The sequence below is a fragment of the Cryptotermes secundus genome, unplaced genomic scaffold, assembly GCF_002891405.2.
Source record: "Cryptotermes secundus unplaced genomic scaffold, Csec_1.0 scaffold1695, whole genome shotgun sequence".
In the NCBI taxonomy this organism is placed as follows: Eukaryota; Metazoa; Arthropoda; class Insecta; order Blattodea; family Kalotermitidae; genus Cryptotermes; species Cryptotermes secundus.
In genome coordinates this window covers 85,901-113,032 of record NW_019725862.1, presented here as the reverse complement: position 1 = coordinate 113,032, position 27,132 = coordinate 85,901, and the positions used below count along the sequence as shown (strand labels likewise).

Genomic DNA, 27,132 nt, shown 5'->3' with positions numbered 1-27,132 from the left:
CTCAAGGGTAATGGCCGAATTTGTGTTGTAAATGATGAATCTTTGTTATGGCTTTTCTTTGTCCTGTTCGAATACGGAGAGGAAAGAAGAAGAAAAGTAAGGCTTTAATATAGTAATGAAATATGCTTGAAATAAAAGGATTTTAAAATGTTATTACTGCCGTCATGAACATCGTTCAAGTAATCACTTCACATTTATCTCAGCATTCCTGTTTAAGTTAGTGTTTCCCAGTCTTGACTAGCTGTATGTTTTAATACATTTACAAACTGTAGCTGATTAAGAACTTGTTGTCAGTCCCGAATGCATCATGTGAAGTATATTAGATGCAGCCCATAAATTCCAAACACTAGACATGAGAAAAATCAAGGTATTGTGAATGCATTTAAAAGATTATAACATAGAGACATCTTAAAATACAATGCATTCATTATACTTAAAAGTAGAAGTCTAGAATAATTCAGGGCACAGTAACCTTAAAACATTTATATATATAGCAAGCGACGTTGAACTTAAAAAGTAAGCAAATTAATTTGATTTGTTTCATTCTGGTCCGTCGCACTAACAATATTACAAATGATGAGACAACTCCATCCAGTGTGACTGTTGAAGCTTTTACTACTTCACTTCTTACCACCTTAACATCTTTCGGTCCCTATAGACCATCATTGGAGGGAACACTAATACTTTAGAAACTACTGTTACATTGGGTTTATTGATTTTTAAAATACATAAATATACAATATTTGTAGTGTACACTTTATACAAAATCCAAATTTCTTACAACTACAGCAACTGTCCTTGATGCATTAAAGTTTTTTTTTAATCTTTTTGTTATTTAAGTTAAAATTCTTTAACCAAATAGGTTCGTGTCCCTTGTCCTTTCATTTTTCTTGACAGGGCCGAACTTGTGCCACCCGTCTTTCTTGGCAAATTAAATTTAGTACACAGAAATTCTGTGCATATATTTTTTATAAGAACATGAACTTGCATACATGTGATGTATTTTTACACCTAACTGGTATTGTTTAAGTCTGTGAGTTGATCAGTAGAGAAGAGAAGTGTCACTAGGAGCTTCTTAATGCTGCAAGGCTGGAATTCACTGGAATAGTTACTTGCTAATAAATGCTGTCTGTTTACATATATGCTTGCAGGCATATGGAGTTTTTACATATACTTCTACGTGGCTGACTTCTGCGAATATTTGCCATAATTCTGATGGCATTCATTTGCAAAAGATGTTTTTTTTTTGCCATCCGATAAAAGTCTGCAGAATACTATTTCATGTGATCTGACTGGGTGAAAGTATGCAAGTACCCATATATAATTTAGAACATTCCTAGATATAATATATGTGTTTTACAGCATCAGACGTAGACAAAGATTTGGTGCGCACACCAGGGATGGGCCGCATCACAGGGAGTGCATCCATCGAGACTTTGGTGAGAGTTGGTATCGAAAAGGAAAATGGCCTTGCACCTGATAGCAAAATGGTTGTGTTGCATGACTTCACTCCATGTGTTGATGATGAATTGGAAGTGAAAAGAGGACAGGTACATAGAAGTTTTATAACAAATAGGATGACATTTGAATATTGAGTGTGACCGTATTTCCCCAAAGGTATGCAGGTTCCACATATCTTCAACAAAATAATGGCAGCATGTCTGAGTTTGTTATACAAACTATCAAATATACCCAGAAACTTGAAAACACTAATTAATGTGCATAGAAAAATACAGCGTGGGGTGTAAATATGCCTTGTATAGTACTTGTAGGGCAGTAGGTAAACAAATGTAATGTATTCCCATAAAACAAACTCTGTGGCCTTTAGTCCGCAAGTGAACTATACCGACTGAGTGACTGCCGCTTATCGGGGAAGTTAGTGCCAAATTTTGCAGGTAGATGGTGTTGCGTGGTCAGCGCAACAGATCAACACTGTTGTTAATCTCGGGTTTTCTAGACCAGAGGTGCTGTTTCCTTGAAATAGCTCCTCAGTTATCCTCACGAGGCTGAGTGAACCCTATTCTAGACCCACGACTTCTCAGTAAGTGTGGTAGTGGCGGGAATCGAACCCGGGAGCTCTGGATCTGTAGCCAGGAACTCTGACCACTAGACCACAGAGATTTTTAACCACCGTCCAGTGTGATTGATCAAAGTTGTGTTTTTAATTGTTCATCCTTTACATGTTTCGGTCAAAACGACTATCTTCAGAAGGATATTATTAACACACATGGAAACTACTATTACCATGTCATAGATATAAATGATATATCTTTTAACTAATACTATATAGATTGACTTTTCTGTTTACAAAGTAATGTTCAGTATTGTTTTTTAAGCTAGAACCAATTTTAAAAAAACATACATTTTAAAGTGTTTGTTAAAGTTGAATCTTCTGCAGTTAAATATCTGCTGTGTGTATCTTGGAGGTGTGCACATTCCCACAATATGCAACATTCATCACCACATGGTTGCTTGGACTGTTAAAGTTGAATCTTCTGCAGTTAAATATCTGCTGTGTGTATCTTGGAGGTGTGCACATTCCCACAATATGCAACATTCATCACCACATGGTTGCTTGGACTGACTATGACCGCTGAATAATAAAATAAGGAAAGAACCCTTTAAAAGTATTATTTTTCTCAATTAGTATTGCACTGGACTTTGCAAGACAGTATGCTGGCATAAGCTCTGTGACTTGATGAGGGAACTTTGCAGACAAAAGATAACTATCACATGTATAAAATGTTCCTTTGCTTTTAGGATTAGAGTGATTACTGAATTCATCTTTTATTTCATTTCATTGCTGCTTCAACTGACTTGCCTTAAGTTTGCACTGATGCTCTGAAATGTGGTGCACTATAGAACTATGTTGGCACACTGGTAGGTGATGGAAAAGCCGGTGACTGAAGAAAATTAGGCCTGTCACCTTTTCATTTATTTGTAGTTTAGTGATGCTGTCAGTAACTTGGGACTGTATACCTATAAATGATTGGATGATTTGTGAATGCTGAATCAGAAATGATATGGAAGGAAGTGCTCATGATGCAATTTAAGATATTATCCTGGCATTTGCCTGGAAGGACTAAGGAAAAATATGAAAACCAACAACCAGCACAACTGATGTCCTGGCCAAAATTCTGACTTGTCTCTGATTTATTACCCATATGCAATTACTTACTTATAAGAGCTGACCATTACCAAGGTCGTCATTTAGCACCAAAGAAGGCCTCATACGTGTGGAGTTTCAATAATGGAATATTTTCTTAGCTCTTGCAGATGGTTTGTGTTGTGTTTGATTTACATACCCCTTCTCAAAACTGGCACAGGTGTCCAGAGATAGGGCCTGGCTCTGTCTGTTGGTCCCAACTGAGTAGGTTTTACCTGAGGATGGAAACAGAAACCTGTCTCCAAAATAGTGTGTTTTGAAAAATAAACGTGACGGTTTTTAAATATAGACAAGATGATGGTTAATGTTTAAAAACATGATACTTTTAGCAATGTACCATCATCACAAACTTTTAGATCTTATGTGTTATGATGATGTTTTCGAACCAAAAATTGTGAATATCTTGTTTCCCTTACAGGACCCCCTGTAAATGTCAGTCTCAACTGTCTTGATTTAATAGCCTTAGACAGTATGTGCAGCTTTAGCCAGTGAGACGAGGACATGTCTGATGTTCAGGGTTTCCCGGTATTTTAGCAAGCTTCGTTACCCCCTTCAGGGTTAATGTCTTGGAGGGGCTCTGCCATCACATCTTTTTATTAACCTTTTTGCCCAGCTGTCATTCATGTACCACCTTGCTAGCCTTGCCAAGAAACCAGTGGTGGTACACATACCACCCTAACTAAATTTTCAGTAAAACGCTACATGCCATATCAACATAGATGTTTCACTTTTCAACAGCTCCAAGCTTATAGTTTTACGGTTCAGCAGTAGATGTCTCTGGATAATAATGTGAAATAGTGCCACATAAAGTCAGGTGCTGCATTTACTACTATGCATTAGTCTGTATATTGTGATGTGTCAGCTATGTGATGTGACATGAATAAATTGTGCAGGTTTTCAGATTGGAACAAATTCTTTTATTGGACTCTTATTTGTGCACACACGCATACAGTCATCCACTTAGAGTGCTATTACACCGTTAGTACACTCTGGAACTCTTCTGTGAAGTCAACTGTCGACTGTTCTTGGCGACTTGTAGAACTCCATAGTCTCGTCTGGTATATTCAACTCTCTTAAATATGCCTTTTGTGGACCGCTTGCGGTCATTTCTCAAAAGTTTGGTTTTCCCGTTGTCATACAACAAACCCTCTGTTGTCCTTTCCTCTCCAGGGAATCACTTTTGTTGCTTAAGGTATTCCAAGGCAACAGCCCAGTGTTATTGTGTTTCCATGGATTCCTGGCACGTGACAGTGTTCTTTCCCATTGTAAATGAAGGCTCCCACTTTTTCGAATTGTTCTCATGTTGAAATATGACCCATGAATCAAGAACCTCCATTGTTCTAAGAACATTTTGCCATGCACTTGAATGATATACAATCAGTTTGTTTTGTAATATTTATGTCACTCTGTATTTGAACATGAGTATTTTTAATTTTCTATTCTACATGTTAGTGCAACATTTACCTTACATGTGTGAAAATTTCTCAATTTATGTGCCAGAACTGACAAGATTAATTATTATTTCTGTCTCTTTCAACCCTTTGGCACTTTGGCACAGGGGTAAGGGGTACTTAACACTTTGCGGACCAGCAATTTAAATATTTAAATCACCCTGGGGACCGGCATTTTTTTACCTACTACTGTAACTTCTGCACTGTTCACTTCAAAAATTAATATAAATTCTCTTAATTAATTTTATGAAACAAAAATTTTTCAGAACACTTACCAATGCTCCTAGCAGTGCTTGAGGGTGTGATGTTTCTTGAAACATTCCCCTCTGTGAAGTGGCATTACACAAAACTTGCAAATGTAGACAGTCGTACTCCTTTTCTTGTGAACTGCCCAAACACGGCATTGCCTAGAAGGATGCTTCCCCTTGAAGTGTTCACTCTTCACAATTTTTGTGAGGGTATGTTTCTGCATATCACCCGAGAGTCTCCCAGGGGTGTCAAAATGAGGTCTGCGTGGGGTGGGAGTAGACGGGCCCGGTCGCACTAAGACTGTGTCTGCCACCAGTTCTGCCACCACCATGTGGTCTGTAGCCCAGGCTTTTGCCACATTCAGCAGAAATGCCTTTTATTTCAATTTTGAATGAGGGTTTAGATTTTTGAAAACCAAAAATGAATTGAAAATGGCACAATTTATAAGCCACAAGGCAACTTTTTTTGTCCACTTTACTGTTTTCCGAGGAAGAGAATAATAGGCCAAGTACTAATGAAACTTTGACAGGTGTTACACACTTGTTGATTACCAAATACATATTAAAACTGGCAGGAATATGTGGTTTCTATAATGTTAATAATGTACGTAATATCAAACTAACTTGTGAATGACATGAAGCCATTAAATTGAACTGCAAAAAACTTGCATGCCATGTCAAAGTTGTCATTAAGAGTTCTAAGCGCTATACATGACACATGAATGGCAAGCACTGATGTAACATTGCTAACTGTGCGTTCCGGTGTGCGAGTGTATGGGGCTAATGTGAGCTGTCATCACCACACTCAAGGACAAACATAGATAAGACTTGTCAGCTGACAGGTACAGTGCGTGGACCTGCCAGAAGACCACACTTTTCTCGGGCCATTATCTCCGTAACTGTTCAGCATTGGACATAGGTGTTTTGGGTTTTATCGGCATAGTTTAACATAAGGAACACCCTCTCGAAGTCTGGCACATTCCTCCTGGGACACCCTGTATATATTAGTGGCTTATATTAAATGATATTGGAATTGTCGCTATATGTAATTAAATAAACACTTGTGGCTCTTTCTACAGATGAAAAAATTGCTGGAGGGTGAAACCGAGTTTTGAAGTTAGGAATGTGTCGAGCTTTACATCATTATACTTGTATGTCTTCATGTGAGGAAGCACTGGACACATTTACCTTTATTATTGTATGATTTCAGGTGGTGAATATTTTGTATCGTGAAAATGACTGGGTATATGTGATAGCTGCTGATAGTAGGCAAGAAGGCTTCATACCTCACTCATACTGTACACCTTATAACTCACATCTAGGAGAGCTGGCATTGAGCAATGTGAAGAAGAAGCTGCCAAGAGAGCAGAGGACTGGGAATAGTAATAGCAATGGTAGTACAGTGGTTGCAGGCAATGGGGAAGGAGTAGGAGAGACTGACTTGCAAGAGACTAGAACAAATGGAGGTATATTGTCTCATTTCCAGTTCTTTAGCATAAAATTAATGGTTTCCTTCATATTCCTTCATATATTTTCAAAATTTGGCTCACCTTAACACTGCTAAGTTATTTCTTATGCTGTATAATTCTGGAGAAAAGGGAGCACTTGTTACATTAAAAAATTATAACCTTCATATTTTACCATTCCTGAGCAGATATGGGATGTAACTGAGGCTGATGATCACCCTCTACACAGAAACAGGATATATCCAATATTTATACAAAATTTAATTTAACAAATGTGTAGTAAAAGAAGTTATCAGAATTAACAGAAGATGATGCTAACATTCAGAAGTCTATATGTTACTACAGAGCTAAACAAATAGCTGAATTTGTGGCTTCTGTATGGGGAAGACAGTTGTTCTTTGAGTGAACTGATTGGTATTTGTAGATTGTTATGCATTTTATTTGAATATTTAATTTTCATTATGTGAATTAAAAAATTGAAAGATTTTATAAAAGGTTATTTAATTCCGTCCACTGTGACTGATGAAGTTTTTTCTCCTTTTTAATATTTTATCCTTAACATGTTTTGGCCTTATAGACCGTCTGCAGGAGGATATCAGTACAATTAGAAACCACTGTTACAATATGTTTTGTGAGTATTAATATATACATACACTTGGTCGTCGACTTACGACCGACTTCGTTCTGACTGATAGATCTTAAGTCAATCTGGTCATATGTCAGCCGTATATTTATTAACAGTATTTTTTAAACTTTCTAATCTTTTTATCATGTTTATAATTTATTTTTAAAAACTTTTACATTTTAATCATCTTTTATTTTTCATTTTTTTGTGGTCGTAAGTACAGCTGGACGTAAGTCGATGACCAAGTGTACAATGTTATAATACAGTGAGTACAAAATATAATATTTTTAACAACTGCAGTGGCTTGTACTAATATGTTAAAATATTTATAAATTGCAATTAGTATGTTTAAAAAGATTTTGTTAAAATGTTTAAACCAAATTGTTTCATGTCCTTTTTATTTCTTTGAAGGAAGCCAAGCATCTACCACCTTGTGTTTCTGTTGTTTGGAGAACAGGATTCTGGAAATATATTATGGGTATAGTGTAGTATTTCCATAATCCCTATTTTGTTTTTATGAGAGCTTTTGTTATTTTGTCCTACCTTTAATTTTGTACTGTTGATGTTCGAGACGTGCTATGTTGTTATACTGTTCTAGGGTGTGTTGAATCACGTATTTATACTCCTTGTGTCTTATGACGTTTGTGTTTGTGTGTACTGATGTTTTATTACGATGTCGAACATATACTCTCCCTTGTATGTTTTTGTTCGTCTATCAATTTTTTTAGTTTATTAAAGTGATATATATGGAAGTTTTCTTTTGTATTCATGATGCTCCCGTTTTTGGCTTTTTCAACCATTTCCATGATTACCATCATGGGTCCATACTGGTGGCATTTATTTAGTATATGTTGGGCAATTGCTGATTCATCTTTGTTTTATCTCAGCTTTAATTTCCAGATTATTTTTCCATTTTTTGAGTTTGTTATACAAATGTAGGATGTCTTCCTTTCTGTAACCATTATTTAGGGCTATGTTAATAATAGTATTTAATTCATTATTTTTGATGTTATCTTTAAGGGGTAATGTGAGAAGTCTATGTATCCAGTTTTTACGTGGTACAGTCATTAAGTTTGTGGACTGTGGTTTTATCGCATCATATTATGAGGTATTCACATACACTTACACAGATCAACATCAGCCCTCAAAATAGTCGCTGTTGGCTGCTATGCAAGTCTGCGAACGTTGATATAGCTGCTGAAAACAGCGTCTCTTGTAGGTAGCTTTGCTTTCAAGTGGTGAAAGGGAAAGAAATTGCACGGTGCAAGATCAGGTGAGTATGGAGGGTGTGGCAAAATGGTGAACTGTTGCCTTGCCAGTTCCTCTTGGACAAGAACAGAGTGATGTGTAGGGGCGTTGCTATGTAGCAACAGCCAACTCTTCCTATGCCAGAGTTCAGGACGCTTACAGTGAATTGAATCATGTATATGGATAAGGATCTTCTTGTACCTGTCCTTGTTTACAGTTGCTCCTTGTGGGATAAATTCCCGACGAGTCGAAAAACAGTTCAACAGTTTGACCTCTCCTGTCGCAGTTTCTTCTTTCTTGCCGATGATGGTGATTTTCAGATGGCTGATTGTTGTTTCAATTGTGGATCATAAAGAAAACGCCATGTTTCTTCTCCTGTAATGATCCAGTTGAGAAACGTCTCATTTTCGTCAGCACTAGTGAGCAGATCACCACAAATGGTCATGTGATTGTCACATTGGTCTTGCGTCAGGGCGCGTGAACACAGTGCTTGGTAACACATGACATGTTCAGGTCATCAGTGAGAATTTTGTGGCATGTACCATGTACCATGGCTTATCCTTAATTCATCAGTCACACTGGATGAAATTAATTAACCTTTTATAATATTATTAGTGTGATGGACCACGATGAAACAAATCGAACTTGAAAGATTTAACTATATATGTGGCACCATAAAAAGAACCTTGACAAATAGAACAGTAGGTACTTGATGAAATTTTGTAAAACAATGGCAGTAAGGAGTGACTTATATGACTGTGAAACTTGGGTCATGACATTAAGGGACAAAAGTAGTTTGCAAGCTGCTGAGATGCAGTTCTTGAAATCAGTGACTGAAATAACAAACAAAACAAACTCCGTGGCTTGTAGTCCGCAGTGTTGTATTTAGTTGAGACACTATGGTACAAGCCAGAAGGTTGCTGGTTTAAGTCCTGATGAGGTGGATTTTTTCAAGTGACATCCTTCCAGCCACACTATATCCCTGGGGTCAACTCAGCCTGTAACAGAAATGAGTACCAGGAATCTTCGTGGTGAGTAAAGGGTGGCTGGAACATAAGGCTGACAACCTTACTGCCATCTGTGAGCCGATTGTCTAGAGAATATGCGCGAACCTCGACGTCTCACAACCCTATGGGCCTTCAGGGCCTGCTACAGGAATAGCTTTACCTTTATATGATATTAAGAATAAATTATGCTTAGAAAGTCTGAATGGCAACAAATAAAGAGAGAACTGGAAAACCCATGCCTTGATGGCACACATTTCTGCCTGTAATACTGTGGTGTATTTCCCAAGGCTGAAGCTTAGCTTTTGCCTTGTACCATAACCAAAACCCCACAGCCCCAGTGCCTTTATTTGTCTTGGAACCAACTGTATACCAAATTAGTCCCCTTTTCCTGTCAGGTTGAAACCTGTCTTTCCATTCTCTTCTGTCAGGGAATCTGACTATGAAAGGTTTGCCATAGACATGTCTTGGTATCAGTTTATCAGTCCCCATCTGTAGGATGGGCTCTTCTGTCATGCCGTGAATCATGTTTGCCTGCCCAAAACCTTCAGATTTAGGTTTTCACTGATCACTGCACTAGAGTCTGTAAATTCATCTTCTAGCATCAGCCTCTAACTGCAGTTGCAGTGGGGGGAGTCCAAGGAGGATCTCAATTGCAGACATTGGAGTTGTCCTCATGGCTCCAGTAATGCCCAAGAAAATCGTCCTTTGCAGTTTGCTAAGTTCAGCTCTACTTGGTTTGAAATTGACCTTAGGTCACCACATAGTGGCAGCATAGTTAACTGTGGGTCTTACATTCAGGATGTATATCCGGTATTCCAGCTTTGGTATGAGTCCTTACATTCTCCCAGATGTGCTTCTTCAGGTTCAAAAGGCCCTATAGGCCTTATTGGTTACTCTATCCAGTTGTTTTTTTCCATGTCAACCCCTTGCCTAATGTTAATCAAAGGTACTTGACCTCACTGGACAGCTGGAGTGTTATGTTGAAGGTTGGTTTCATGAGCCCCTTAATGTTCCCCTTTCTAGTGAAAGGTATTATCATCTTATTAGGATTGATGGACAAATTTGTCCTATTGCACCAATGTTGAAGCATGCCTAGAGTTATTTGTAAGACAAAGTCTGAGGGAATTTTCCATTGATTACGATTGCAGTATAATCTGCACGTCCTACTGTACAATATTATCATTAAGCTCCCATAGATGTTCGTCCACAACCAGGCTCTACAGCGGAGGCGAAAGCACACCTCCCTGCAGCCATCCCCAACTCTTGGACAGCCTCAAGGGTTCTCCCAAGAATGTACTTATTATGTTCCTGCTTTCCAGCATGGAACAGAACCATCTACAAATGGTGGGTTCAGTGCCATGCCTTTCAGAAGCCTTATATCAATTGAGGTTATGTCAAAGGACCCTTTATGTCAAGGAATAAATGCTTCTAGTGCTATTTCCATGTATTCAGTAACACCTCTTCTATCATGTTACCACATTGTGAATTGCAGTTTTGGTGGATTTACCAGTTTGGGAAGCGTGTTGGTTCCTGTGCAGAAGGTACTTCTTCACTACACCGCATCTTATATGTCCATCCACTAACTTCTCCATTGTCTTCAAAAGGAAATACAGCAGGCTGATAGGATCATAAGCTGTTGCTTCAGTATAATAAGATTTCCTGCGGTTTGGTTTAAACGTCAGTCTGACCTGTCTGCAAGTCATAGGAATATATCCATATGCCAGGCAAGCTCTGAATATGTGGGACAGGCATAGGACTAGATTTTCTATCCCTTGCTGCCAAAGTGCCACTACAATTTTTATCTGTTCCTGCTGATTTAAATGGTTTAAAAGTACGTAATATCAATCTGATTTTTGATTGATTAAATTCATGGCCAGGGTTTAGTTGCCCTAGTTCATTCTGTGTCTGCATACGTCCACATTCTGCTGCCCCTGTCCATTATTTGAATGATCAGTCAGCATGAATTTGGGGAAGTGAACTCTGAATATCTGTTTCAGAGTCCCCTTTTGAGTACACTGACCATCAGATAGCTAAATATTCTGGCATTTCTGCTGATAGACAGAAATGTGAAGCCAGCAGAGATGGCTGTTGCTAGAGAATGTCTCTGCAAAGATGCCTGTTGCTAGGCAACAGCTTCGTAACACAGAACAGTGGAGCAACTGGGAAGTGGTGTTCTCTACGCAGTCTGTGCCAATAGATATGTGATGTAACAATAGAAGAACTGTTTGGATAGGTGTTTTGTGTGTGGTCCGTGCCTAGACTACATATGGTTTGGCAGTTAGAAGCCAGTTAAGCTCAGGAGCTGCAGCTGAAAAGTGCCAGCAAGTGAGGACAGGAGCTTTTGGACATGGAAGCTGAGGATTCTACACTCTTGGAAGCTGCTACCAAGCAGAGCACTGAAGACTTTGACTCAGAACACCAGTCTATGTGCGATAGTGATTTGTGAAGTGTAGTTGTGAGTTGTATGTTTAAAGCTTCAGTAAATTTGATTAACAATCCAAACCCCATCTCTAGTCACTCCATCATGTGATAGTATTGTCAGCCCTGTTGGTCACCTGATTGACCATGATCTTCATGTGTCTAGTGGCTTCCTAAATTTCTTTGTTGTAACAGGTGAGGACTTCCTTATAGGTGGCCCAGTGACCTGTCCTTTTACCTGTGTTAAATATAGTCTTCTTATTTTGGCTGTCAACCCATTCAGCTTTTTGTTCCACCCAGGTACTTTCCTTGGTGAGCAAGTGGTCTTGGCTGGAATATTAATATGATGGGAGGAGATGATGTCTTGATGCACCTGGTCAGCAGCCAGATCTTTGTCTCTTATCATGGGTATACTTCGTGACATGGTCTCAAGATTTACCCTTAGGTAGTCTTTATATGACTCCAACTTGGTTCTTTTGGGATCCCTGAAAGTAACTCGAGTTATAGCTGTGTACCTTTTTGAAAGCATATGTAACTGGTCTGAAAAGATGTCTCATCAGATTCATGCCAGTTACCGGGTTCCTTATTTTATTGCTTGCTAGTGTTAAGTCAGTACCCTTCTTCCTGTTGCAAACTACAAAGGTAGGCTTGTTACTTTGATTAAGAATATCCAGGTTCAGAATCACCAGATACTCTATGAAGCTTTCCCTTCTGGGACTGGTGCCAGTGCTCCACCATAATATGTGGTGTGCATTGGCATCACACCCAGTGATGAGTTGCTCTTTCCTGCTGCAGCAGATGTTCCTTGTGTGGAAGGTACCCTGAGGTGAGGATAAGCTCCTCACAGCTTTTTCCACTTGTATATGTCATCTCATCATTGTTGTGTCCCCTAGAAAAGTTCCAACAACGGTAGGGCATTAATATGGTTCCTGATATAAAAACAGGATCTTGCATTGCTGTTGGATGCAACAGAAAAATTGATTCCCGTCAGTTAGTTGAACCAGTTATTTTGCCTCTATAAAACAGTGCTTCCTGAATAAGGGGTAAAATCTACAATTACCTCAGCAAGCTGCTAACATAGGACTGCTGTAGTTGTACTTTACTGTGCTTGGACATCGATTTGAATGAATTTCATGCTGTTAAAGTTTTTTTTTTCTTACACCTCTTTTGTTTCACTGGGAAGATGGTCTGTTTCCATCCCCTCCCCATTCCCTTCTCCTTTCTTGGCATACGAGATTCCCTCTAAAGGGGGCTTCGGATCTACTAGAGCAGGTTTGAGGGAGGCATTTTCCTTGCTGTCTCGGCTGCTCTCCTTCATACAGCAATCTTAGGCCTGAAAGGGTGGATGTAGTAATCCGATCTCCTTGAAGACAGATTCTGAGGATGCTGGACTTGTTGCGGCCCATTTTTCCTACTTGGGCCATACTTCAGGATCTCTCTGGACCTTAATGGTCCCCTGAGTGAGATCTGTGAATATCTTTTACCCTGTCTCCTTGACAGCTTCATGGAAGTCCCAGTCTATATGAAGGATGATTCATGGAAGTCCCAGTCTATATGAAGGATGATCCTTTGGCTTTGTGGCCCAGGTTACCCATCCAGCACCAGTCCTCCTGAGAGCCACCTTGATAGGCTTGAGGAGGTGCCTGGCATCCGCAGCCCTGATCCCAGCCTGTTAGGGCCATTGCCCACTAGTAAATGGATGTAAGGGGTTGCCACCCAGCACCTCATATGGGTGGAAAGCATAAATATGTAGGTTATCCAGAAAGTAAGTTCCATTCAGCCATTGAAAAAAAACTTCCAAACCATTTATATTGCCATTTGATGTACAGACTGTATGCTACTTTTTGACATAGTTTCCATTATTGTTGAGGCACTTGTCATAGTGGGGAGCCAGTTTTGGTATTCCTGCATCATAGAATGATTCCACCTGTGATGCAAACCACATGTTAACAGCTTCTTTGACGTTGCCATCGTGGAACTGCCAGCCACTGAGGAACGTTTTCAGATGCAGGAACACGTCAAAATCATTTGGCACTAAGTCTAGGCTTAAGGGGGATGGTCAAATTGTTCCCAGCCAAATGTTGCGATGAGATCTTATGTTGCAGCGGCACTGTGTGGGTGGACATTGTCATCAAGCATTACAACACCCATACTAAGCATGCCACATTGCTTGTTCTGTATCACACAACACAGTATCTTTAGTGTGTCAGAATAGACATTTGCTTTGATTGTTGAAAGCCTTGAGGCAAGTATTCTGTAAGCAGATGCTTTTTCTGTCCCAAAACACTGTGCACATGATCTTGCAAGTTGGAAATGGTCTGTTTCAATTTTTTCCTTATTGGAGATGATGTGTGCCTCCATTCCTGCTGCATGTCTTGTCCCCTGTGACTGTGTGGCTCAAGAAGTCATTGCCTTGCTCACTGTATCATGTCAGAAAGGTCAACGCACTGGACTGCCATTTCATTTTGTGTTCATCTGTAAGCATCTGCAGCACCCAGCATGAACACTTCCTGAAAACAAAGTTTATCGAACACAATTTCGTGAAGAAGTGACCATGAAATTGTGGAAAATGCAGGGAAGTGACGAAATGGTGAATCGTCTGTTCTCCTGAATCTTCTCTTACGCTGCATGCACCAAATCATTAACCACAGATGGTCGGCCACTCCACATATCATCATGCACATTTTCGCATCCGAAAAGTGTCTCACCCATCTGCTTATCATTGAATCACTCATGGCATGTTCTCCATACACCTCACAAAGTTGATGAATATCAGCTGGTTTCATGTTTCATATGATTACGGACTGCATTTCAGATGCGGTAGGCTTCTTGATTTTCTTGAACATTGTAAACACACAGGACAATGCGTAAACGTGGTTCGATTGTCTGCATATGGCATCCGTGCCTTTCAAAGGGACCAACAAACTCTGCACTCATGCGCACCATAGTAACTGCAGCACTGCAGTGACAATATTTTCAAACGGAACTTATTTTGTGGATACACCTTGTATAACAGGGTGCTGCCTTGTTCCTTGAGGGGACTGTTAACAACAGTGCCTAAATTTCACCCCAGTTCCATGCAGCCCTCTGCATGATGCCTCACAGCTTGGCTTAGTTGGACCATTGTCCTGTTCACCATCTTTTGGGATGTCCCCCCCCCCCACCATGACAAGGTTGCCATGGTTGGCTTTTGGATGGGAAGTTGAACTAAATCCACAACTGACAGCTCCAGCAATAAGGGAAATTATCTTGTGAAGCTATTTAGCTGCAAGTTTGTAACACATGACCGACAGTTGTAAAAATAGGTCAGTCAAGTTCCTGAACAGTGTTTGGGAAGCAGGACAACAGAATTTTGACCACAGGAAACTTTAGGCACAACAACACTCCATTGTTTCAGTAAGCATTATAATAGGTGGACTTGTGGATTGAATAACAAAAGTGTTGTTCAGTAAGGTAACTGTGGCATGCAACATCAGAACTAGACATACGCTGATCATCCAGAAAATTATTGAAATATGGTGCTCAGTATCGGTATGTGTGAATGTCACCAATGTTATCATTTGTTTGATTTAAGATTTAAGAGATTATCTTTAAATTAACCATTTGGAGCTAAAGGGCTAACACCTCCACTCTAAAAGAGGTGGTGAATCTTGATGAAGAAGCTTTATGAAAAGTACTTACTAAATACTGTATAATATGTGGCACCTGATAAATAACTTAGAGAAATATTGATTTAGCATGGTTCTGAGAACATACACAATGTCAGTACTGTCTAGCAAACCTTTACTAGGTGAATCTTAAACACTGGAAACCAAGCAGCATTAATTTTAAATGAATTTTTTTAACTTTTTGGGTACAGTTTTTGTTCTTGTGTTCCTGTTTCATATCTGACTGTTTCAGGCCAGATGTCAGTATATTGAGGGGGAGGGGGGTTGTTTCATTCTGTGTCCTGTGTTTAGATACTTATGATATGGTCTGCCCCTCACTGGTTTCAAGTTGGACAGCCATTGATACTTTTCAGGAACATATAAGGAGAAATTCCAAAATTCTCAGTTGAATGCACACCTAGTGACCATACCTGGAGTTATGGTTCTGAGCTTAAGCTTCTCGTTGTGGTAGTTAACAGACCATTCAAAGACTGACTATTTTTCTTGTATAGGGAATAGTTTCTATCTGGAAACTGACCACTGACTCCAGCAAGAAATGTAATAAATATGAGTCATTGCTTGGGAAGTGAATATGGACTCCATGGGAAGGTATCTGATCAAATTCACTTGTCAGTATGTTCAGGAGCTTCTGTATATCAAGTAGTGTGGATGGGACAGAACTCATTACAAAACTATAATCACAGTTCTGGTTATCTTGATTTGAGAGTTTTAATATTTAAACAGGAAGTTCAGTTTCTGACACATACATTTAACTTACAGATATGTCTGATTGTGAGAGCTATGGTAACAAGAAAGTAACTGTGGCAACACAGCAACTGAACATCACAAGTTCACAAGCATCACTTCATAGTGTCTCATCCTCTCAACCTGATGTTCACCCTTTCTTTAAGGTACGTAATTAAGAACTCTGAAACAGTATCTGTACTTCCTCAGTCATTAAAGTTCATGACTGTGGGTTGGATGACCATGGATCTATTCCTGGCAGGATTCAAGGTATCTCTGTATGAGATTAGACATGTAATTTTTGATGGCGCTGTTTAGATTATGACAACGTGTAGTCTGATAGAGGCTGACCAGTGTTCCAAAGATTCTACTGCCTCCCTCACGATAATCATCCATGAAGGTGGGGGCAGCAGGTTTCTTTGAAATACAGGTATTAGTAACCATCTGCAAGGCTGCATGATATCAGAACTTAGAAGGGCACAGTCTGGGGACTTTTTTCTTTGGCACCATGTGCAGGCTGGCTCTGGGAGCTAGCTGGCCTCACATCTGTATAAATATGTCAGATACTCTATCCCAGCCCCCCCCCCAAATGAGTTTCTCGTTTTTATATCTGTTTGTCCAGCTTATTATTGGCTGTAGGGTTTGAGATTTTCACAGTGGTGAATATTAAGAGCTCTGACTTCTAGGATATAACACCAGATAATGCATTAAAAGTTGACTGATGATTCGAAAGAATGTGCTGCTTTCATCCTCAGGGTTGAACCAAGCAGTAAACCAGTGGGTAAGCAGCAGAACAAAGTGTGTTTGCCACTTACATCATGTTGATTTATTGATGGAAGATGGAAGCAACGTGTTTGTCTGAATAAAATACGCAGCGTTACACCCCAGAAGATAGAACTCTTCTTATTGGCTATTACCTATTACCCAAAGGTAGACATATACTTTATGTTGGCTAGGATCATGGGATAGCCACATTGTCTTGCAGATGGGGACTAACGGTATTTGAAATGTCAGCAATACAGCAATACAGTTCACGTCTACATAGACCATCGGCCAAAGACAGGATCAAAACAAGCCTTTGCCTTTGTGTTCAGTATTGCTTTGCATGAGTTATTTCTTTTTAGTACTCTATTCCTGCATGTTTTTGGGTTTATGTTTTAATAATTATATATTTTTTATTTTCTTAGTCAATTCAAATGTGCCACTTATTCTTAAGACATACTAGTCCAAATAACTGCTTCTGTGACAAAATATCATATTTGTGTTTTTATATTACTGGCATATAAGTTACACATCTTCTCATAGAGGTGACTGACTGAAGTTTCTTCACTAGAAGTATATTTGAAATGAAATGCATGAAAATTTTTTGCTGTAACAAAGCAAAGGAGCAACAGATAAAATGTTTGGAAAAGGCCTGTGAACATGTTTTAGTACCTTAAGGTTTGCTTCCTTTATTTGGAGAGAGTAATGTGGTTGGATGTCATTGAACATTATATTATGAGAAATTCTTCTCATGTTTCACTTATATCAGGACTAGCTAAATATACCTTCCCTCTATGAAATAGTCTTCCAGCATTAATGTGACCATTGCTTTTATGTATATGTTATAATTTGACATGTGCCTTTTCAGGATCCATCAGGTCGCTACATTGTCCTGTACACATTCATTGCTCGCGATGAGAATGATGTGAGTGTGGAGAGAGGTGAATTTGTGACTGTTCTCAACAGAGAAGATCCTGACTGGTACTGGATTGTTCGAAGTGATGGGCAGGAAGGTTTTGTTCCCAGTGGCTTTGTGTATCCAGCACATGTCATACAAGGTATGGTGAGGAAAGCTGAGAAAGTCAAACCTAAGGAGTCTCATCTATTACAAAAACGATGCTTAGTCTGATAATTTGTTTCTTCTGCCTTCATAGAAGATCAGGTCATTTACTTATCCAATAATTTGTGATTTATCTGTGGAAGTATATGAAGATGAACAGTTCAGGGAAATTCCTTTTACATGGTTGTGCTTTGTAGGGCAATTTTATGCTTGAAATGCATATTTGAAATGTATTCAAACCAAATCATATTTTGGTGAGGTACAGGCAGAAAGATGGAGGGTTATTTTTGATGCATTCACATCCAAAATTTCTGAACACAGACATTACTTATTAATTGTGTGCCCATCTGTCTACTTGTAGGAACCAATAACTGCTGAATTGATTTTCATGAAATTTGATATTGCGGAGTTTTATTAAAACTTGTTGACACATTTCAGTTTTGGGAAAAATCAGACAACTGTAATAGGCACTTTATATGAGGATTTACATGTGTTTCTATTCACATCTCAAGTGTAGTTTCCATGACCACTATGGCATTCCCCACTAGTGAGAGTTGAGCCATGTTTCTAATTCCCTCACATCAGTCTCTGCACATGCACACACATATGAGAATACTGTGCTTTATAAGAGGCGCTGAAAGTGACACCCCTCTGCTTGCAAACATGCCTTGCATCGCATAAATAAATTATGCAACACTTTCTGAAGTTGGTCCATGGTAATTGAACCAATTATGTGTGTTATTTCATTCTGCAGAGCTTCCGCTGCGAGGATTATTGTAGATGTTTCCCTCAGGGTTTCCCCAAATATAAAATTCGCAAAAATTGAGATCTGGGAGGCCCCAGTCCCCTGCTGATTACTCGGTCTCCGAACACTTCCCATATTGTGACCATGGTTGCATTAGCCGTGTGTGCTGCAGCGTTGTCTTGCTGAAAATACCCATATTGTCTTTTTTCAGCAGTCAGCTGATTGAAGAATAGATTCAGTATATCAGTAATGTAGCAGTTAAGAGTTCACAGTTTTGTGGAAAAATAAGGGACCAATGATTCGGCATGGATTTACAGCACACCAAACCCCCACCTTTTCACTATGTAATGGCACTTGCTGTATAGCATGAGGATTTTCATCACTCCATATTCTTATATTTTGTGCATTGACATGGCCACTAACATAAAACCACACTTCATCAGTCATGTACAGAAGCTGTGAATCCACGATTCCATCATGCACATTTTGCAGCAGCCAGTTGCAAAAACAAATTCTTGCTGCATAATCCGGTTGTTTCAGCTCATGTACAACTGTTATGTTATACAGGCGAAATTTGATTAATTTTGTGGCTGTGAAAGCAGATCGTAGTGAAACACCAGATTCTTGTGCTAAGCGTCGTAACGATTTTCAAGGACTGATCTGTCATCTTATCTCAATATCCCAAACCTTTTCTTCAGTCAGCAAAATCCTCTTTGATTGCTTCATTATGTCACATACTGAACCTATGGTCCGCCACTTTTTCACAAGCTTGGATACACATGAGTTTGTTGGAACTGGTGAGTCAGGATATTTATGACAAAACTTACAGATACATTTTCTGTCAGTTTTTTTTTTTCCTCACAAAAATTTTGACAATAAACACACACTGTTCAATAGTGAACTTCATTTCATTATAAATGTCAACCGTCTATCGACACCTCTAACACAGACTGACTCTTAATGCAACTTACTGCAGTGACAAGATAAGGCCACCTGACTGCGTGTGTTTATCAGTGTTAATTTTTATATCTTATATTATTTATTATACTGCAATTGGGTTTTAGCCCGGTGGCAGTAGTACACAATAGGACACAACAGACAAGTAACAAGTATAATGACTCATTCTGCTATTGGCAGTTACAGCAGCACTCTGTGAGAAATGTTGTTTTGGCTCAACAGGTTGCCAGGTTTCCTCGATCATTGAATTCATTGTATTTTTTAACACCAGCTGTAGAGAAAAATGAAACACTTATTTTATTCCCAGTACACTTTTCTGTAATTCTTAAGGTTTTTGAGATAGTTGAACAAAAGTGAGAAGGCGTGCCATAATTGCTACACTGTGTGAACATTTTCGAAGTTGTTTTGTTTGGTACCTATTTACGATCATGAAATTCAGTTAAGAGATCAAAGTATATCCTCTTTTCTTCATACTGTGCTGTATAACTGCATTGCTAATACTGGCATGTTAAGTAACTTATTTATAAATATGTACAAGGTGCTATCAGAAAGTTCCCAGACCAGGTCAAGAGAGAAATGTTGGCTTATCTTACTCGATTTTGGCTGCCATCTCCTTCAAAATAGTCTCCTTTGGAACATATACAGTGATCTAATCGTTTTTCCATGCTTCAAAAGCACCGTGGAAGTCATTTTCCTTAATGCTGTTGAGTACAGCTTGCATTTGTTTTGGATGTTAGACAGTGTTTCAAAATGTCATCCCTTCAGTTTAATTTTCAATTTGGGAAACAAATCAAAATCACTGAGGGCTAAGTCTGGCAAGTAGGGAGGATGGGGAATGATAACCATGTTCTTGTTAGTCACAAACTCTGTGGTTTTCAGGGACATGTGAGTGGGCACGTTTTCGTGATGAAGGAGCATTGTGATACATGCTCAAATTTTCTAAGATTTCATGGGAAACTCCATAACCGATCTCAACAGTGTCTGCGAGCTCATGGCTTGTTTAGCAACTGTCTTCATGGATGGGTTCTCAAAATTTTTGAACATTTTATGTCGTTTTGCTTGTGTTTGGTAGCCCTGAACATTTATCATCATCAGCTCACACTCAACTGGCCTTGAAACGTGAGTGCCATACAAAACCAGCTGTCTGGCTTAAAGAATGTTCTCCGAAAGCCTCATGAATTTTGATGGTTTCAGTAGCAGATTTACTGAGCTTTACACAAAACTTGATGCAGACACATTGCTGGAGTTTTTCATCCATTGCAGAAAAAACAAAACACGAAGTCAAAAAAGCATTAGTGTAAAAACAATGTGTGTTCACAGCATGGTGTCACATGGTAGACTGATGCAGTAGGATTTTGGAAGTGTGACCTTGGCCTCTCCCTCGTATTCTTTCACTGAGGCAGTTAAACAACAGTCAAGGAAGTTTCCTGTACCACCTTGTACCATAAATCTTATTTTATTGAGAGAGAAGATATATTCTTGTCTTACTCTTTTTTACAGGACATTTAAACCAGAGCAATAATCAGAATGTAAATAACAATTTTGCATCTCCTAACAATGCTCACCTCTTGAATTCTCCTTCCAGTGATGACCTTCGTTATCATGGTACAGAACTTGTCATGTTGTATGACTATAAGGTGAGGATCATACAATAAGTTTCCTGCAATGAAAGCTCATTATCAGGTACAGAACTTGTCATGTTGTTCAACCATAAGGTGAGGAGAATGCAGTAGAAGTTTCTTACAATGAAAGCTCATAACCAGGCTTATATATATATATATATATATGAGCCACCTCTAAAATTTGGGAGCCAGAACTAAGAAACAAAGTACACTGAGTGTGAAATATGCTTCTTTTTATTACCATAGGATCAATTGAAGTATACACATGTAAATAATAACCACTGTTAATGCACTGAACATTGTATAAGTGTACAGCTTGTAACAGCAAGCTATGGTTGTAAGATCAGGTAAATGTTAGGCAGAATGAACAGAAGTTGTGATTACTGAGAACAAATGTTTATAACATAGTTAAAAGTGAGAGAAGGGAAAATACCACAAAAGAATAATGGAAAAATGTTGTCTTGTGTGAGTGACTTGACCTGAGTTTGGATTGGTAGTTGGATATATTGAGTGCTTATGACTTGTAACTGCAAATAAAGTTAACACTGTATGAATCACTGCAGCACACACTAAGTCTTCTCAGTCTCTTGTGTTTTCACTAGTCATTACTTGGTATTGGCTTCTGACAGTAGAGAATCCTCTACTTCCACGCACATGGCTAACAACCAAATACAGGTGCCATCTCATGACTTGTAACTGACTAACTTTGATGTAAAAGTTACTTTATGACTGGTGGTTTACCTTCGATCAGTTCATTTTGTCATCAAGCCCCATGAGACTCATGACCAGAGATCTTTTTTTTTTTCAACTGATCCCTTGCAGTAATAGTCCTCATGTAATAGCCTCTCTGACAAGAAGATGGGTTTGTCTCTTATGAATATGCTTGGCCTTTTGTTGAGCATACATANAAAATTTTGACAATTGGACTCTCCAAACCCGCGAAATTTTAAAATTCCCGTTATTTCCTGAACACACCTCGTATAAGTGTACAGCTTGTAACAGCAAGCTATGGTTGTAAGATCAGGTAAATGTTAGGCAGAATGAACAGAAGTTGTGATTACTGAGAACAAATGTTTATAACATAGTTAAAAGTGAGAGAAGGGAAAATACCACAAAAGAATAATGGAAAAATGTTGTTATGTGTGAGTGACTTGACCTGAGTTTGGATTGGTAGTTGGATATATTGAGTGCTTATGACTTGTAACTGCAAATAAAGTTAACACTGTATGAATCACTGCAGCACACACTAAGTCTTCTCAGTCTCTTGTGTTTTCACTAGTCATTACTTGGTATTGGCTTCTGACAGTAGAGAATCCTCTACTTCCACGCACATGGCTAACAACCAAATACAGGTGCCATCTCATGACTTGTAACTGACTAACTTTGATGTAAAAGTTACTTTATGACTGGTGGTTTACCTTCGATCAGTTCATTTTGTCATCAAGCCCCATGAGACTCATGACCAGAGATCTTTTTTTTTTTCAACTGATCCCTTGCAGTAATAGTCCTCATGTAATAGCCTCTCTGACAAGAAGATGGGTTTGTCTCTTATGAATATGCTTGGCCTTTTGTTGAGCATACATATCACACTTTATATCATGTTACTAATGATTTGTCCTTTTTCACTATATATACCTCTCATGTGCTTTGAGATGTGTCTCTGAAGGCAGAGCCACATCTGTATGTAAGTCTTGCAGCTGTTTTCTGAGCTCGTAGTGCTCCCTCAAAATGTCATTTGTGTTAAATGCTGTCATTTTGAGTGGCCTATGAACTCTAGCAGCAATTTTGTGGTATTATGTTAAGTACATTTATTGTAATGATCGTTATTTTGTCTTCTTCTGATACAGCTTTACTGAGCTCTCATGATCCATCGCAGTACAATGGCTACTTTTAACTTGTCATTGTCAGACAAACTAGGGGCCTGTACTGTCAGACATGTTTTCTGAATTTCCTGTTGTGTCCGGTGCTGCTGAATGGGATGCCACATGTTTTTCCCACCTGTCTGCAGTGCCTGTGGTTGCTGTTGTTGAATGTCTTGACACAATGCAGCTGCAGAGGGCTGTTCTAATGAGGTGAACTTAGAGAAGAATATCCTCCCAGAGGATCCCTTGGGAGCTCTTTGTGCTCTTCTGCTTTGCTATTCTCCTTTCATACTGGAAGCTGTGAAATTAGCACTTGAGTGTGTGAAGCTGAAGAATCTCTGTGTTTGAAGCTATTACTAGGGAATGTCTGATGAAGACAGAGCGTGCTGAAAAAAGGTTTGCTGGGTGCTGTGTTGGTTTGTAAAGTATGGAGATTAGTGATAGTGCTGTAATTACTTGGGGGGTATGTGGTAGCGCAGTGGTTAAGGTACTATGCTACAAGCCGGAAGGTCACGGGTTCAAGTCCCGATGAGATCATTGGATTTTTTTCAGTTGACCTAATCCTTCCGGCCGCACTAGGCCCTAGAGTTTACTCAGCATCTAACAGAAATGAGTACCAGGAATTAAATAATTTTCCTGGGGAGTAAAGCGCGGCTGGCACGTAAGGCTGACAACCTTACCGCCATCTTTGAGCCGATTGTCAAGGTAATGTGGGACCTTAAACATCTCACAACCCTATGGGTCTTCACGGCCTGTTACAGGGATAGCTTTGCTTTTACTTTTTACTGTAATTACTTGTAATTCTGAGTGGTGTGTGTAAGTGGTCAATAAATCCATTCTGCAGTCCATATCGCATCTATATTCTCACCCCCAAACATGTGACAGTACATACATAAGAAGTGGGCCTGACAGTCCTAACATCTGACCCTTGCACCACAACCTTTACTGATCTACTGTGCATACTCCTCTATTTTAACCTACAGAAATCCAACACATTCAAATGAAGGGGTGTCATAATAGCCATCTGGCTCCACAAAATAGTGGCCTAGGTGACAAAATCTTGAAAAAGCTATGTCCTCACACGCACATAGGATGTGCGTGGATGATTCAGCTTTTTCTAGGCACCTTTTATAGATAGGATTGTCTGTCACTCCTGTTTTGAAAAAGGTGTCCTTTTAGGTGACAGTGTCGTGTAAGTAGTCATTCCACCCACCATAATTGGTTTCTGTTTAAACTTAGCAGTTCCTTGGCTCTTCTGGCAGATGGTCCTTGTATGAGTCCCTTTGCCTGTTTGAGTCCTGTTAAGGATTCACATTGTTGTTCATGATGTCTGTCTGTCCAGTGCTGACACTTTTCTTGGCATCACCTACTAAGATGTTGCAGGCTGGTTCATGTCTTATCAACGGACACTTGGATCCCGATTTTGCCAGTTATTCAAACACTTAGTGCCATATTTAATTGGAAGTAGGGGGATGGGTTTGTAGTTGTGTATTCAGTTTTGTTATGTTATGAATATCCATTAGAGTAAGAATTTCTCAGATTTTATAGATTCTCATGATATTGAGGTTTCACTGTATGAATCACAAAGGGTATATCTCTCATTAATGGAGTTTCTATGGTTTTTCTCAGTTATTCCAGGTGGCTTCTAGGATAGCATAAAAATAATTAAAATTTAATACTTTTATTATATAAACTCCGTGGCTTGTAGTCCGCAAGCGAACTATATCGACCGAGCTATGCTTGTCGACAAAGTTAGTGCCAACTTTAGTGGATAGAAGCTGTCATATGTGCCTGTTAAGTTATTTTCTGTTGTGGTGTTTGAATTTGGAACTGTGAAGCAGCATGAATGACCATAATGAAGTTACGTTTGATTAACATCAACGCCTTTCTTTTTTCCTTTTTTTTTTTTGTTTAAACAGGCACAGGCTCCTGATGACCTCTCTGTTCGAAGAGGTGACTGGATCTATGCAGATCTCAATAATCAGACTGTAGATGGATGGCTGTGGGCATATGCGCCTAAGACTCGAAAATATGGCTTCATTCCCAAGGCATATGCACGCCCTCCAGCTATGACAAGCCTTTAGCACAAGAATAGCTATTGCAGTCACTGTTCAAGCTCTTAGAATTAATATTGCCAAATATTGTTACAGGATTACATCATTATTATGTCATATGGCAAACTCTTGTTCCAATGAAGTTTGAAGTCCTATGCTACAATGTTATATTTTTGTTTTCACTTCAGAAAGTATGTCACTGACAAATGGCAACAGGCCTTATCATTGCCATCATTGAGTTCATGGATTGATACATTTTATAAATATACTTGCGTACACAAGCACTAGTGCAGAAGGTGGAAACTCGTGATTTTGCATAAAAATGAAAATTATTTAATGGAAATAGAAGCATAATTTTTTATTTTCACAAAGTAAGGTTTTGAATACTTTGTAAGGATGGAAGGAACATGTACATAATCATATTTCTTTGTGTCTCATTCTGGTAAGGCCTGCCCTTTTTACCAGTTGTGATATTTACACATGTTGTATATGTGCTTTCAGTACAAAACATTTGCAGATTGTTATTTTATGTATGCATCCACTTGATAAGCAACACTATCATTATGTTACAGTACCTTTTACCATCACAGCATACTGTTCCTGTACTGAAATGAGAAACTGCTCTTCCTATGTATTTTTTTGTGCTGTCTGGTATTTTGATTGATTTTTTTCTTTGCATGATGTTACAGTCTTAGCTAATTGGATAGGATATTTTATACATGCAGCCAGCCATGTGTGAGAGGTAAGACTATAGATCTTCATTAACTGTCTTTGAATGGGTGGCTAATTTACTAACTGCAGGGTGTAAGGGTTATACAGTTAATGTACTAACTGCAGAGATCTTGGTGTTAAGTGAACAAGTGCTTAGAATATTGTGTGCTATTAAAAGCTCTTGCCTATAGTGCACACGAAGTGGATATAGTTTATGTGTGAGATACTGTGTTACTTGTTAGACTTACATCTAAACTGATGTCTTTTAGCTTATGGATTTTGGGTTTATAAGTCTCAAAATCAGTAGTTTGATTGCCAGCACCATGATGAAATATTCATGTTATTTTGGTGAAAATTTGATTGAGTTTCTTTATTCTTATACTGAAATTCATTTTATCCCAGATGATTCTGATATTGAAGTTACATGTGATTAAGTATATAGTAGTGGTGGTGTTGTAAGAAATGAAGCATGGCACAAGAGAGGAAGCAAAGACAGGGTTACAGTATATCAGTTCGATGCTTCCAGTGTGAGTTTCAGTCATGTTGCTCTGTCCCATATCAGTGCAGATTCTTCACTATTCCAGAGGTGTTTACTAATATTTACAAATAATCTTTTTAGTATTGCTTTGGTACATCAAGCTGATACTGGTGAAGCACACTAAAGGAAAAGGAAATGAAATTTTGCAACCAGATATCACTATTGATGAAATATAGTATCATTTCATAGGTCTGATAATTGTGATGAATCACAGTGACTGGGACACCATAAAGCAGCGATTTTCAGCCGGTGTGCCATGGCACACAGGTGCAACACGAAGGGTCCACAAGTGTACCACAGGAGTTTGGGGGAAGGTCGAAAAGCAGAGAGAAAAATTGAGGAATAAAAAGATCATTGAAATCCAGGCTCAACATTATTTTTAAAAATAACACTGTGATTAGAATTTTAGCTATTGAACTTTTAAACACAAACTTTTTGCTTGTTTTTTAATGATAAAATCTCTCCTTAAAAATTGATGGTGTGCCTTAACAATGAGTTGAAAAAGGTTGAAAAACTCTGCCATAAAGGATTACTGGTCAACTGACAAGCTGTATTATGGTTTGTTCTGCTCTGATGTATAGAAACATGACCAGTTTCAGCATATATTGAGATCTCTGAACAGGAAACCAGGAGGCCATAGTATGACAGGTTGCGGAAGCTCAGGAGGGTATTCATATTCCTCAATAATGTTCTGTGTTACAGAAAATTTGACTTTGGGTGAAGTAATTATGAAATTATAGAGAAGTGTAGTTTTTAGTAGTACATCACAAAAATATGAGAACGATTTGAAATAAAATTAAA

The 27,132-nt window shown here is 38.8% G+C and overlaps 1 protein-coding gene across 1 annotated transcript; it reads left to right on the top strand.

Annotated features, from left to right (window-relative positions):
• Nucleotides 1–27,132, top strand: LOC111863827 (SH3 domain-containing protein Dlish). Its single transcript, XM_023850554.2, has 7 exons — nt 1–96; nt 1,363–1,550; nt 6,076–6,331; nt 16,057–16,187; nt 17,651–17,840; nt 21,045–21,181; nt 24,948–27,132. The coding sequence occupies exons 1-7, from the start codon at nt 48–50 to the stop codon at nt 25,110–25,112; spliced, it is 1,116 nt and encodes a 371-aa protein (XP_023706322.1). The 5' UTR covers nt 1–47; the 3' UTR covers nt 25,113–27,132.

Bases quoted from the DNA above. Each gene is read 5' to 3' on its own strand.
- LOC111863827 (XM_023850554.2), top strand. From the start codon at position 48: ATGGCTTTTCTTTGTCCTGTTCGAATACGGAGAGGAAAGAAGAAGAAA. The intron at 16,188-17,650 runs GTACGTAATTAA...GTGCCTTTTCAG, and splicing joins ATGTTCACCCTTTCTTTAAG to GATCCATCAGGTCGCTACAT. The intron at 17,841-21,044 runs GTATGGTGAGGA...TCTTTTTTACAG, and splicing joins TCCAGCACATGTCATACAAG to GACATTTAAACCAGAGCAAT.